The 13,750-nt window shown below is 38.2% G+C and overlaps 1 protein-coding gene across 3 annotated transcripts in view; it reads left to right on the forward strand.

Moving 5' to 3' along the window:
- LOC114453931 (partitioning defective 3 homolog) overlaps positions 1–13,750 on the forward strand; it is a 563,018-nt gene that overhangs the window by 254,218 nt on the left and 295,050 nt on the right. For all 3 annotated transcript variants that reach the window (XM_028433953.1, XM_028433955.1, XM_028433954.1), the window contains exons 8-10: positions 6,515–6,640; positions 11,211–11,438; positions 12,443–12,633. In XM_028433953.1, the coding sequence (XP_028289754.1) occupies positions 6,515–6,640; positions 11,211–11,438; positions 12,443–12,633 (545 nt within the window). The remainder of the gene's footprint in view (positions 1–6,514; positions 6,641–11,210; positions 11,439–12,442; positions 12,634–13,750) is intronic.

The following is a 13,750-nucleotide window of genomic DNA, read 5'->3' on the forward strand; positions in this document are numbered from 1 at the left end:
TGATAATCATGGATGTTTTTAAATTTTCAACAATATGCATTAAAGGTATTCTGGACGATGTTATTTTGGCTTCAACTTCCAGGTGGATCACCTTATTTATTGGTCCTCCTAGTTGTCAATCATTCTGATGATATGTTTACGTAAGGCCGTCGTACGTGCTCGTGCACGGTGCACATTGGGTCCTTTGAGAATGGATTTTCAGTTACCAGTGGCGAGTCTGACATAGTGGGAAAAGTGCAAATCTTCTTTTGAAGGTAAGCTAGCTTGTATGAGTGATGCTGACTCCAACTTGTAAACAGAGCTGTGCACGACTAAAACTGGGCTCGTGCACGCTCTTTCGCACACGTAGGCGTTCTCTTTTTAGCAGGTAGAGTGTTGCACATGTGAATAGGGCGTTTCTTTTCTAAACCTCAGGAAAATCGTCCTCTATGCCTTTAAATATGGTGAAAAGAAGTTATAAGTAATAATAATTGGTCAACATATGCGACATTAGGTGGAAAAGTGGCAGAAAGGGTTTATAAGTGCCCAGTGGAAGAAATGTGCAGAAAATGCATTGTAATTTGATAGAGAAGTGTCAGAAATGGGAGTAATGTAGTAAACATGGATAAAAAGAAGCCAAAATATGGCAAGAAAAAATTATGGAATCAGGTTAAAATATGCATTGCTGTTAAAAGATTGCACTTCTTGTAGTGTTAACCTTCAACAGCATGTGCAGACAAAAAAAAAAAAAAAAAAAAGGTTAAAATATGGCAAGTTTGATGTAGTTGCAGATAAAGGGTAAAAATAAGTACAAATGGGCTCAAATAGTTAAAAAAAACCAAAAACATTCTTTCTTAAAGGCATCTGGCGACCTCCTCCTCTTGACCCTAAGTTTGGGAACCCCTGGTGTACAGCACCAGCTGCACATCAGCACACAGATGCACGTCCCTCCTTTCAGATGCAGTCTGCGTCTGATGAACTTCTCATTCCGTGACCAGTTTGGATTGTAAACAAACTGTGGACATAATTGCCTTGCACAAATGAATCCTGATTGGATTGTTATTCGATTAAAGGTAATGGATGTGAGCAGGTGTTACTTCTCAATACTGCTGTACAGCCACAAGATGGAGTAAAGGAGGCTTCAGAATATCTTTCTTTTGCTTCTTAGAGATATAATTTCACTGATTTGCAGCTCAAATCTTCAAAAAATATCTCAAAAATAAAAGCCCCCAGATCAGCAGGATGAAGGATTAAAAGGACGAATATTTATTAAAGTCATCACAACATCAGTTTGGTAAATGTTTAAAAGATGCTGCTTCATGTGTGTCTGTAAACACTGATCCGACTGTTATCCAGGCGACTGGCAGCAGCTTATAGATCAGGAGGCATTAGCAGATGGCTACGCTGAAAACCTTGTTTTAAGGTTGCCACATTATACAACCATACAACCAATTAGAGCAGTGTACTATGAGGGGCCTTGTGTGTCAGTGAAATGCTAAATAGCTTTCCAAATCTGGCCTTGACGTCTGCACTGAGCAGCAGCATCGCAATTATGTGCTGCCGCTTGTGTTTAGTGGAAAGACGGTGAAAATAGAAAGAATTAAAAAGGGCAGCTCACGTACCGTACTTGGTTTGAGCAAAATTTGTTCAAATTATTTTTCCATCCACGATTGCCCTCTTTCAGGGTTGCGGGGCAAATTCTGTTTGAAAATATTCAAATATGTCGTTTTTGGGTTAAAGAAAAACAACTGATCTGACTCACCTCATTAAGTGTCTCAGTACACTTTACTCTGTAAAGCATGTTCTCATCGCATGTCAATGCATGTCATCATCCAGGGAGCACAATGTAGAGTTTAGAGATGGAATAAGTGTTAATTAGCAAGGTTAAGGTAACCCTTAACATAAAACATGAAGTCATGGTTTACTTACTCAGTGACTAACAGTAATGCTGCGTTCACACCGAATGCGTCTTCTGCGGCACCGGATGCGTCTGCCGCACAAAAGGTTCCGCAGATTTCACAGAATCGAAAAATTTCCCTATTTGCTTCATATGCGAGTTTGAAGCAAAGTTCCGCCAACCAACGACACATCCAACTCGGGCAGTTTCACTACCTGCTGAAGTGAGGAGCTGTGCTCCTTTTTCTCCTCTCATAAACATAAACCACCAGTGAAAAAAGCGTGATTGGCGGCTAATGCTATGCTAGCTCAGTGCTACAGAGAGAACTTTTACCTGCTACTACCACCTCCTCGCTGATTCTCCTCCACGTCTAATCCTTCCTAGTCTGGTCCCGGTTATAAAGGCCGTGTCATACAGCTCCAGGTGGTCACACACAGCTTCTACTCCATGGTTGAATGGGTGAACAGACCAGTGTCCGTGTTGACATGACGTCATCGTCAACAAAGACTCTGAATGGCTTTCATCATGCAAAACAGTCGCACGAATGTGTGAATATGACAAAAAATTGGGAACACGCTCACACTACCAACGCACTTAACGTGCGGATCGGACCGAAAGCTTTCACATCTGGGCCGTGTCTATCCATTGACTTTGTATGTAATCTGGTCGCACGAACATTTTGTGACGCATCCGGTGTGAACGCAGCTTAACAGCTTGAGCTGTCCCCATACAACTTATTCACTTCTGATACAATATCTATATTGCAGTCTTCCATGTTGGCCGATATCAATATCTATCCAATACAATATCATCACAAATCAAACCTACTTTTATTACTTATTTGGAATACAAAAGACTTGATCAAGTGACAAAATAACCTTGATAAATCCAATAAAACAATATATACATTGTTGGATGTTTTAGATACAGGCCAATATAATCCAATACTCTTATTTATTTATTTATGAAAAGGACACCCTTAGTAACCAAAGTCAATAAAGTAATCAATGAAACCTTTGAGATGCACATCAGTCTACTAACTTTGCTCAAGCTAACATCCACTTCCTGAGTAATGCTGAGATTAAATTCTTATTTCAGAATTCACAATTTCAATATAATGTGCCAATATTAACATATTTCACAACCTTGAAATTTGTTACAATTTTTTACTTAATTTTTATTTATTTTTTTAATCGGAAAAGCCTTCATTTTCTGAATAACTGATGATTATTGATTTGTGTCTGATAAAAGCTACTTCAGGAGTTTAAGTAAATCATATCGTCCGCTGTTTGAAACACTCACCAGAATCTACAGACACATCACTTCCTTTTCCTCCTCCCTTATTTGACCACAGAAATAATCAATGAATTATTTCTCCTGCTGCTCTGAATCTTTTATCTATTTTTCTATCTTGCATCCTTTAGAGAGTGACATAATTCAAATGGCCAAATATTATTAGATTTATATGTATGAGACACCACTGGAATGCTTAGAATTCACCTTTTCAGAATCTGTAAATAACTGGTCAACATATTCATGCTTTTTTTCATGGCGCGTGAAATTTTCATTAGTAACTAATTTGGACCTTTCTCTGAAAAACATCTAAAGTAGCTTTATTTATTAATTTCATTGAAATGCATATCAGTAAACATGCTGTAATAAACAGGGACTATGAGAGGGCGTTTAGCTGCCATTTTTCTCCTTTAAAAAAGTGTCCTTGGCCCTGAATAGTTTGAGAAAGCCTGTTTTAAAGTATTTGTTGCACGTTTTTCCCAAAAGTGTTGATGAAATGACATGGCTGTAAACCTCCTTGGGTGTTTATTACAGCACAGCCAGCTCTCATCTTAAGCTGCAGCACAGTCAACTGCAGCATCCCCAGAAGCCATGAAATGTTCTCCGTGTAGTTTGTCTGGATTAGTTCTGGCAACTCACCTCATCATTCCTTTAGAAGTGCTCAAAGAGAGCGAGGCCGAAGGCAGGACAGCAGGATGGACAGGAGCTTAAAAACAAGTTTGATTCTCACTTCACGCTAAAAAAAGTTTTAGAAAGTTTTATTAAGTTCCAAAGTTTAGAAAGTTGCCTTGTTAACCACTGGGTCTGATGATTTAGTTGTGATGTTGATTCAGACGCATAAAGGTGATCTGTTTATCCTAGCTGACTTAGGCTACAACGTTGTTTATGACATAAACATGATTCTGGTCTATTATACACAGTTTCCTTCTGGCATTTGGTTGATTTAGAAACTCTAAATTCCTTTCATATTCACATTTTGCAATTGGAAGGAAACCAGAATTCCAGGTGAATGCCACAGTGAAGGAGAACATGCAAACTAAACACAGGTAGACAGGGTTTGGTAGTTCAAGTATTTGGATGACTCATTATGTTCTATCTCATGTATTATGTAAAACATTCATTTATTGTGGGAATACGAACCCGATCTACACCATTCAAATGTCTAAATGCTCCACTGCATAGTGACAATACTGCTAATTCATTTGAGAGATGCTACCACCTATACTTTCAATGGAATATTAGGTTTTATGCTTTTACTGTAAACTGCTCTATCGCTGTCAATTTTTTAACTCACAGACACAATTTTAGTACTAAAATGTTGCCCACAGTCTAATCTACAATTCTAAGAAATTTTTAGATGTTGACCTCTGACAAAATAAATTTATATGATTTTTTTAATTGACCCTGTTTTTAATGATTAATGCAAATCTTAACCGATTTACACCATTCAAAGAACAAACTACGTAGGCAATGGCGCTACAGGGGGTAGAGAGAGAGAGAGAGAGAGAGAGAGAGAGAGAGAGAGAGAGATGGGAAATAAGAGAATAATATACTAAATAATAAAAACAGACAAACAACAACAAAATACACAAAATGACACCAAAAAACATCTTGCTATTACCAGCAACACACAAAACAACAACAAAGACACTAAATGAGAGAAAAATACAGAAAAATAACAGAAACATATACAAAATGACATAAGAAAACAACCAAACGACATCAAAAACACACACACTGAGAGAATAATTTAAATAATAACAACAATCAAAAAACAACAACAAAACACAAAATAAGAGAAAAATATACAGACCTCCACCAAGCAGCTCAAGCTCAGCCAACACCCTCCGGTCACGTTAACATGATTAACTCAGGATTACATGACTACCTGTCAACATTGAGCTGTTGACTCTGAGAGAACCTATGACATCATCACAAGTTCCACAGTGTGGATGGGAAAATGAATGCGATTTAAATATTTCTATATATTTTCTTTTGAACATCACCAACATTTAATCACCTCTTCTTTCTCCCATTTATCAATTTTTTTTTCCAAATCCGTTCATAGCTTTTCAAATTATCTTGCTAACTGACAGATAAATGGAGGGTAAAACATAAGTGCAGAGCGGTAAGGAGGAAGAAAATGCAAGTGAGGATGCAGGTGCTAGCCTTGCCACACTGCATTAGCTTAGCGTTAGCATTAGCGTATCATAGCATAGAATTCTGACATAATCACTGTAGATGACATCATCACTTTGAACATTCTAATTGGACAATGATGACATAGTTGATGACATCATCATCATTCTAATTGGAACACTGATGACATCACTGTTGATGACATCATCAGTTTTCTACAACAATGTTTAGCAATAGTTCCACAGTGTGGATGGGAAAAAAATGGGATATACTGTATATATATATATATATATATATATATAATTTTGTCCCATTTATCAAGTTATACAGTTATATAGTACATGTAATTCTTAGTACTGATTACTTCTATTCTTTCTAACTTCAAACAGTGTTCAAGTTTGTTTATTAAGTTATGAGAATATACTTTATAAAAGGTTCACCCAAAGATCCATATTACACCTTTTAAGCATCGTTACAATTTTTTTAAATTAAATGTTTATATTTTTTATCATTTTAATGTATTTCTGCAATCAACTGAAATAAAAACTATTTAAGAAACATGAATGCTTAAATGAATTCTGGGGCTCATAATGTCGTTTATTCTCTCTGGTGGAATCTCTGGTTGGCTGATAACTACTATCCATGCTGGCTAGTGATCTCAATAGTTCATTTAAAGCCCTGTGTGTAATGTACTAAAAATTTATTTTACTTGCAAATTGATGTCAGTTTAGATGTTAGTTCGATGGTTACTTTAAAAGTCAACATTTCGGCAAGTATGTGTGTGGAACAAATTAGCAGCATGTGTGGTATTATGGAGCCATTAGTTTGTCCTTATATTGGCTTTTTTTTACCAAATAGAAAGTCCTACAACGCTTCTTACACATACTGTAAACTACATTTACAGACAAACAGGAGAACTGCAATGTTGAACAAGTGTGAACAAGGAATTCATTTTTATGCTTAGATTAAATCCATGTGAGACGTCACTGTACTCCCTTAGCCTTGCTAACCTGAGAAAAGTCAGAGCTGCAATGACTAAATCTCTTTTAGACTAATCGGTTAGCTAGCTAACAACAGTATGCGTTAGCATTAGCTGTGCCATAGGTCTGGATATATTTGTTTTTGATAAGTTGTTATACCAAACCAAAGGTCCCTGAGATGACTTCCTAATGTCCATCGTGTACTCTGCTGTATGTTATCTTGTAGGACTCAAGGACTGATGGTGAAACGTTTAGAGCGCGGCGGCAAAGCCGAGCAGGAGCGACTCTTCCAGGAAAACGACTGCATCGTCATGATTAACCAGGGAGACATTCGGAATCTGCGCTTTGAACAGTAAGCTCTAACACTGCTCCTCGTGTACTTTCCCATGTGTGTTTGTTTTTATGTTATTATGCTATAGGTTCAATCTCTGCACTTTCCTTCCCCACTTAAAAACCTCGGACACAGTGTTTTTCTGAACACTGAGTGATTGGGTTCACACTGCGAGAAAGAAAATAGTTTTGCTGTTGACGAGTGAGTGAAAACCAAAACTGCAGGAAAGCCGTGACGCCCACATGGCTGAACAATAAAGCAAAGCTAGTCCAAACACATTGGCCTCCTGTAATAGGTTGTCCTTCCTTTACTACCGCTGTGACCTCTCAACCATAACTCCATGCACTCTAACATCGATTCATGGCTCCTCTTCATTTCCTAAAGTGGAATAAATACATGAGACTGACACCTCCAACCTTATTTTATCAACACCTCTAAAACCCACTTCTCCCTCACCACACATCATATTTCTGAAAGTCACACCTACACATGTTGCTTTGAATTTTAAAGCATTTTTCTTCCATACACATTAGTGCACATATGCTACATGTTCCAAACTAACAAATCTATGGCTGTGTTAGAAATGTCACACCTTATACTACACACTACAAACTCATTGGCCCTCATTTATCAACCTTTTGTGAAAATGGGTGCAAATTTCAGTGCACATTAGGTCGTATGACAGGACCAATGTGTGATTCATGATATATTGGTACCTGACCAATCCCAGCAAACAAATGATCGGGTGTTGATAAATCCGGCGGCTGAAAATACACTTTTCCAATATGAAAATTCTCACATCTGAGGTGGAGTAAAGCAAAGATGTTCTTTTTGACAATGTGAAATCTGGAAATTAAGAAGCTCATTTAAACACTATGTGGAATAAAATCAGCTATTGATGTCTGCCCCCCTGTGTGCTCTGGGAGCATCTTCACAACAGAGATCCTGGAAACACACGAGATATGACATTGCTATCGGCCTCAGTCCGCACTCTTTGGACAATAAATATCACATTAAAATAAAATAACAATCAAAACACTTTAAAAAAGCCTTAAAAATGACTAAATATTGTCCTTTGTCTGTGTTTATTAGGCCTTCAGCCAGTTTCATTTGTAGTCACATTACCATTTACTGCAGAGCATTTGTAAAAGTTAAGGAACTATTTACATTTGAAATTATGAATGAGGTCCTATTTCCTCCTTACAGCACATCACTGGGGGCTGTATGGTTATGGTTACAGGAAATAGGACCTCATTCCCTAAGACACAGCAACGCAGCACATCCCGAGTGTGTGCGTGCGTGCACTGGATGAACCTATTTGTACCGCTAGCAGAGTTTTTAGCAGGGTTTGTTCAATTAATTTTAATAATCTGTATGTGTGTTTGCTTATGTTTAAATGACAGCTCAGGTTTGTTTTATACTTTATTTTAAATCACAAATCACACGCTCAGAATTGCTGACATGTGGTCAGAACTGACGTGAGATTTGATTGTAGCGTACGCTCACATCAAAAATGATAAATACCGAAGTCTGTGTGAATTTGGTCAAATGCACGACATACGCTCAGATCTGAACGTACGAACGATTGATGATGAGCGTTCCCACTGAAGTATACCTTCATGTTTTCAAAGATGCCTTTCAAACCTATAACGACAAAAACCTGAATCACACTGAGGTTAAATATCTCTGTTGATTCTTCATCTTTGAAAGTTCTGAAATCATTTTAAGAGAGAAAGTGACCAAGTAGAATATCAACATGTGCTCATTTGATCCATAAAACTCACGTAGACACATTTCATTCCGACATTTCGGAGATTTTTGGAAACCCTACATTGTGCTACTGACAAAACTTTCAGTTATCAAAAGCCCTATTTACAAAAGTGATAAACTGATGGAAGACAAGAAGAAATGCTTTTGTTTTGAAAAGGGGATTTTTCATTTTGCATTCCGCTCGCAATGCATCATGGGGTGGTTGAGTATGACTAGCATGCCCACCGTGCATATTTGAAATATATCCCCATATAGTATACATCCGGGTATTTCTCATATACTCAATCTTTCCATACTATCTAATGTGAACGCGCTACATACTCATTTTAACGTAGTATAAGTAGTACGTTAGTATGACATTTCCAACCCAGCCTGTTACTTCTCCTTTAGGCCTGAGGCAGGGTGGTGATGTTCACTTAAGTCCTCCTAGCATGAAATCACACCTTCCAGTTTGGGTATAACTGCTAATCACAACATGTGAATGAAGCGTTGGAAATCAACATTGTTTCCCACAAATGGGATTTTGATGTAAAAGAGGTTCCAGACCAGTGTTATTTCTCAGCCTTCTCCGATTAGCCCGCTCTGCCAAACGCACTTCTCTTTTCCGCAGCCTCCAGATGCAAATTGGCTTTCTGAGTTTTGCATAAGAAAGAGGTGAAGGAGCCCCGCTTCCATCTCCCTGTCCCCCTCCCCTCCCTCATCACCTCCTTACCCCCCTTCCTTCTTGATTGTGTGCCAGAGTGAGTGACAATTTTAACTGATAGTCTAATCGCATTAGATTGTTTTGCATGGGTAAATATTTTGAGGCGCTTAATCTAACTGAATGTAATGATACATTGATGGGGGTAATTTATTATTCAATCAGGCCTGCGTGGAGGCTGATTACAAGATAAATTGTATTGTATATGCGTGGGAGGCAAAATTTGTCTACAAGTACACTCATTCGCTCATGCAATCTTCACCCCTGAGTGTGCACATGTGAGGCCTTAGAATTAGAATATTATCTCCGTAATAAAGAAGAGACCAAATTCCACAGAAGTAATTTAGTGCAGAACGCTCGCCTCGACACCGTGAATATAGATGTAAGTGGCGCCGTTATAATTTAGCTAAAGCGACGTACACACACACACACACACACACAAGAATTTTCTGAATCTGAAGAGGTGTTTTATCTGTTTCAGACTTACAAATGAAGATGAAAAATCAGACAGAGAACAGTTTTGATTGCACTGTGTATGTTTGCTCCGATAATGTCAACACACACACACACACACACACACACACACACACACACACACACACACACACACACACACACACACACACACACACACACACACACACACACACTCAATACCAAGTCTCCAAGACAGAAAGCTTGCGTTATTAAACGAGATCCAACAACGTAACCTAAAGCGACGTCAGCAACTAGTTTACATTCAAACACAATGCAAATGACGCAACATCAAGCGACCTCCCTTCAAGTGTCGCGACTTGCACAATTCTTGCGACTCAATTATGCATTCTGAGTCGCTCGTCATTGTCTGTAGAGCCACTTCTTCAACTTACCGGGGCCAAAACGAAAGTGAGACACTCCTTGAATAAGGCTTTTAAATTCTAAGTATATTTTAACTCACTCACTGCCATTAACATAAAAATACGTCATTTCAAATCCATACGCTCACTGCCATTGACATAATTTTAGATCAATTGTGTTTTTTGATGCTGGTTGCTCGGAAACACTCTGTCGGAGGTCCCTCATGAATATCGGATCTGTAGTGTGATGTAGTGACCGACTGGAGGCATGTAGGTGGCAGCAGCGCACCAAGATCAGCCATGGGTAACATCATCGATGGGGAGGGAGAACCCAGGGACGAGGCAGAAAATGGCGCTACGAGAGAAGACGGTGAAGCTCCCAGCAGTTCACTGCAGCGCACAGTTAACCAGAGCGTGTGTCCACCTAACTGGACTATTGAGAGTGTTGGGATTGTGAGTGAAAACGATCAACAATTCAGGGCAAGCAGTGACACTCGGCATTTCCGGTAATAGGAGGAAGTTGCGTCTGTGGAGACTGACCTTCATCCAAGCTTGATATTAAATATATTTTAATAATTGTTAACTCCATATGTGTAGAACTGTTTATATAACTGTAACGTGGTCCCCTAGTTTTGTGTTAAATTATAATTGGCATTGAATTTTATAGATTTTTCATGGCAATTACAAATACAAAATCAACTATTTAAACACAACTACAATTTAATTATGACTACGACAGCATTTAAAAAAAAAATACAATTACGCCATTATTATAATTAATTATCAGTTAATATCAATTACAATTGACCCCAACCCTGTCACAGCTCTCTGCTAGCCAACCCATCAGTCCGTTATTCAGCCTTAACATGTGCACATGCGTATGCGTGTGTTTGTGTGTGTGCGTGCGTGTGTTCACTTTGGGCCTAATCAAAGCTTCCCTGGAGCATGATTAATAATCTATTAGTGGATTGTTGAGTCAGCTTATGGCCATACTATTTTAATCACACACAGTCATTTTCACTGACGTAAAAGTACAGCACACAGTACATATACAGTGTGTGTCTGCACTAATGCACCATTGGCCCCTCTTATCTGCAACTTGTAGTGATGCTGGTAATTATAGATAATGTAAGTTCTGTATACAGCGCCAACCTGCAATTACATGCTAACCTCAAATCATCCTATCTTCGTTTTGCCACCACTGCATCTTCTCTTATCGTACTATATCATCTTCCTCTTCTCACATCTCTTATCAAAAAATAAAGCACATTTATTTCTGTCTCAGAGCGCAAAAGATCTTCAAGCAAGCCATGAGGAGCCCTCTCATCCTCTTTCACGTGGTTCCTGCAGCCATGAAGAGACAGTATGAGCTGCTGTGCAACCACAACCACCTCAGCTCACCTCAGACCAACAGAGTCCGCTTCAGCCAAGCCTCCCAGCAGTCCAGTGACAGGTCCAGCCTGGTGGGAAGTCTGGCATCCAGATCTGGACCACAACCTGGCTACAGCCACAAGTAGGTTGGACCTCTGAAGCTATTATTTGTGGAATGATGAGAAGAAAAGTTGTGTGAAAGTAGGCAACATCAGCGACATTATATTGTGTTTTACTCTATAGATTTGTTTTATTCTCCTAAACTGACTCAATATTTTTTTATGATTCAATCTGGTGGAATTAAGTTAACGTGGGATACCAACATTCTGAGAGATGCTTAGGATGAATATTGTTGGGTGGGACAAACATGTGCTCCAATAAAGTGTACACACATCACCTCAGCAGTGTGATGTTTTAATGCAGTGTTTATGATATTGTATATGTCTCATTCAACCATAAACAAACTTAAAATGACAGGTATGCAATAATTTCCACTTTTTAATACGATGGTTATTTTTAGTCACTTTTTTTATGTTATTGTATTTGGCAATTGGTTCAATCAATTGAAAATTGCCAAATATACTGTTCTCGTAGGAGTTCTTATTATTCTTATTTTTTTTCCACAACTCCTTTGTTGTGGAACTCCCTAGGCAATTAATGCAGCACTAATGACACGTCATCTCATAGGAGCAGTGACGTGCCGTGACCACTAGGGTTGGGTAGGCACGTTGCTAATCGAGACCACCAATGACAATTTCATATGTTTCTGCTGAAAAGTGTTAATTCAACTTTATTTGTATAAAGCTAAAGCTATCTCAGAATGTGTAACACTTCACTTCCGCGTCACGTACTTTGGCAAATCGGTAATGGAGAAAACAAATAACGGTGTTGGTTTTTTGCTTTTGTACCAAAGTAAAAAGAGCTTGAATTTGAAAAACAAGGTGTTTTCTGTTTTTTCATTTTTGTTTTGGAAACAAAAATCAAATGAGTGTTTTTTTTGTATTTCATGTTTTTGTTACATAATGAAAAACGGATGAACGAATGATAAACGGATTTTGACTGAATGTTTAAGAATAGACATTCTTCCACATGTAATTAATGCATGCCTCAAAGTGTATTTTTGATTTTTGATTCTTTCTCTTCCAGTAATCATCAGGGCCCCCTGGCAGGCAGTACCCCAGAAACAAGTCGACGCTACGCCCCATCACCCCACACATTGGTCTCCAGGACTCCGTCCGTTACCTCGCCGTCCTTACAGCGCAGGATCAGCACCAACCTGCCAAACAGCTCCTATTCAATGAACAAAGGCCGAAGATTCAACATCCAGCTAAAGAAAGGTTAGACCTTTGCACTAGTGTTAAAACCTCCTATTATCCCTGGGCTCTATTTAACTACATTCAGTGTTTATCATTCAAAAAACAATAGTTGACTTTTCCTAATTAGATGGGTGCATTTTATTATTTATTTATTTTTTCAATGTACTAAACACATGTTGCACACATTGGTGTTCTTCTGTTTTAGCTTTGGGTGTGTGACCCCTGGTGCAGAGATGATACATGACATTGTGTAAATTAAAAAAGTATGTTTATGAGAGGAAAGGGTGGGTGTGTGTGTGGGGGGGGTCACCAACATCAATCAATATGGTTCAGTCATGAATGTGCACTCCAAATTAGAAAATGTTTGGATGGAAAATGTTCAAGATACACTATAACTCTGAAACTGAAAGTTTGACCTGATGTTATTTGACCCCAAACTGTGTTGGGGTCGATTGCATTTTTTTAATTACAATTACGTCTTCAATTATCCATGTTCAATTACAACGCAATTACGATTACGGTGACCGGCATTTTTTTCCTAATTACAATTATTATTTTCCCCCTGAAATCAATTACAATTATGTCCTCAATTATTAAAGTGAAATTACTAAAGTACAATTACAATTAATCACATTTACTGAGCCTTTACTGAGCATCTACAGCCTCAGCTGTAAAATACACTAAAAAATATTATCCAATCTGTTTCTAATCCTTTGGTTGCCTTGTTAGGCTTCCTAATCCATGAAAATATTGGTATTAATGTTTTGATTGTGGGCGTCTGAGCTTTTTTCTGTCAGTTTACCCCTAGATTTCAACTTGTTTTAAATGGTACAATGATCCTTAAGAGAAGAGGTGAATGTGATATGAAACATATTTTAATAAAGGTTTACTACATAGGACTATGTGTAAACCATAGAACTATAACTCGGTTCTCCAGTTTTGCATTTAATTACACTAGTACAGTGCCCGTCGGAGGTATGTATTCATATTGACATTAACAGGAGTTCCACAATGTGGATGGGAAAATTAATGGTATATATACTGTATTTCTATATATTTTCTTTTGGTAGCCAGAACATCACCAAAATGTAATCAGCTGTTCTTTGGCCCATTATCAACATTTCATCAAAATCCGTTC

The sequence above is a fragment of the Gouania willdenowi genome, chromosome 20 (assembly GCF_900634775.1).
Source record: "Gouania willdenowi chromosome 20, fGouWil2.1, whole genome shotgun sequence".
Taxonomy (NCBI): Eukaryota; Metazoa; Chordata; class Actinopteri; order Blenniiformes; family Gobiesocidae; genus Gouania; species Gouania willdenowi.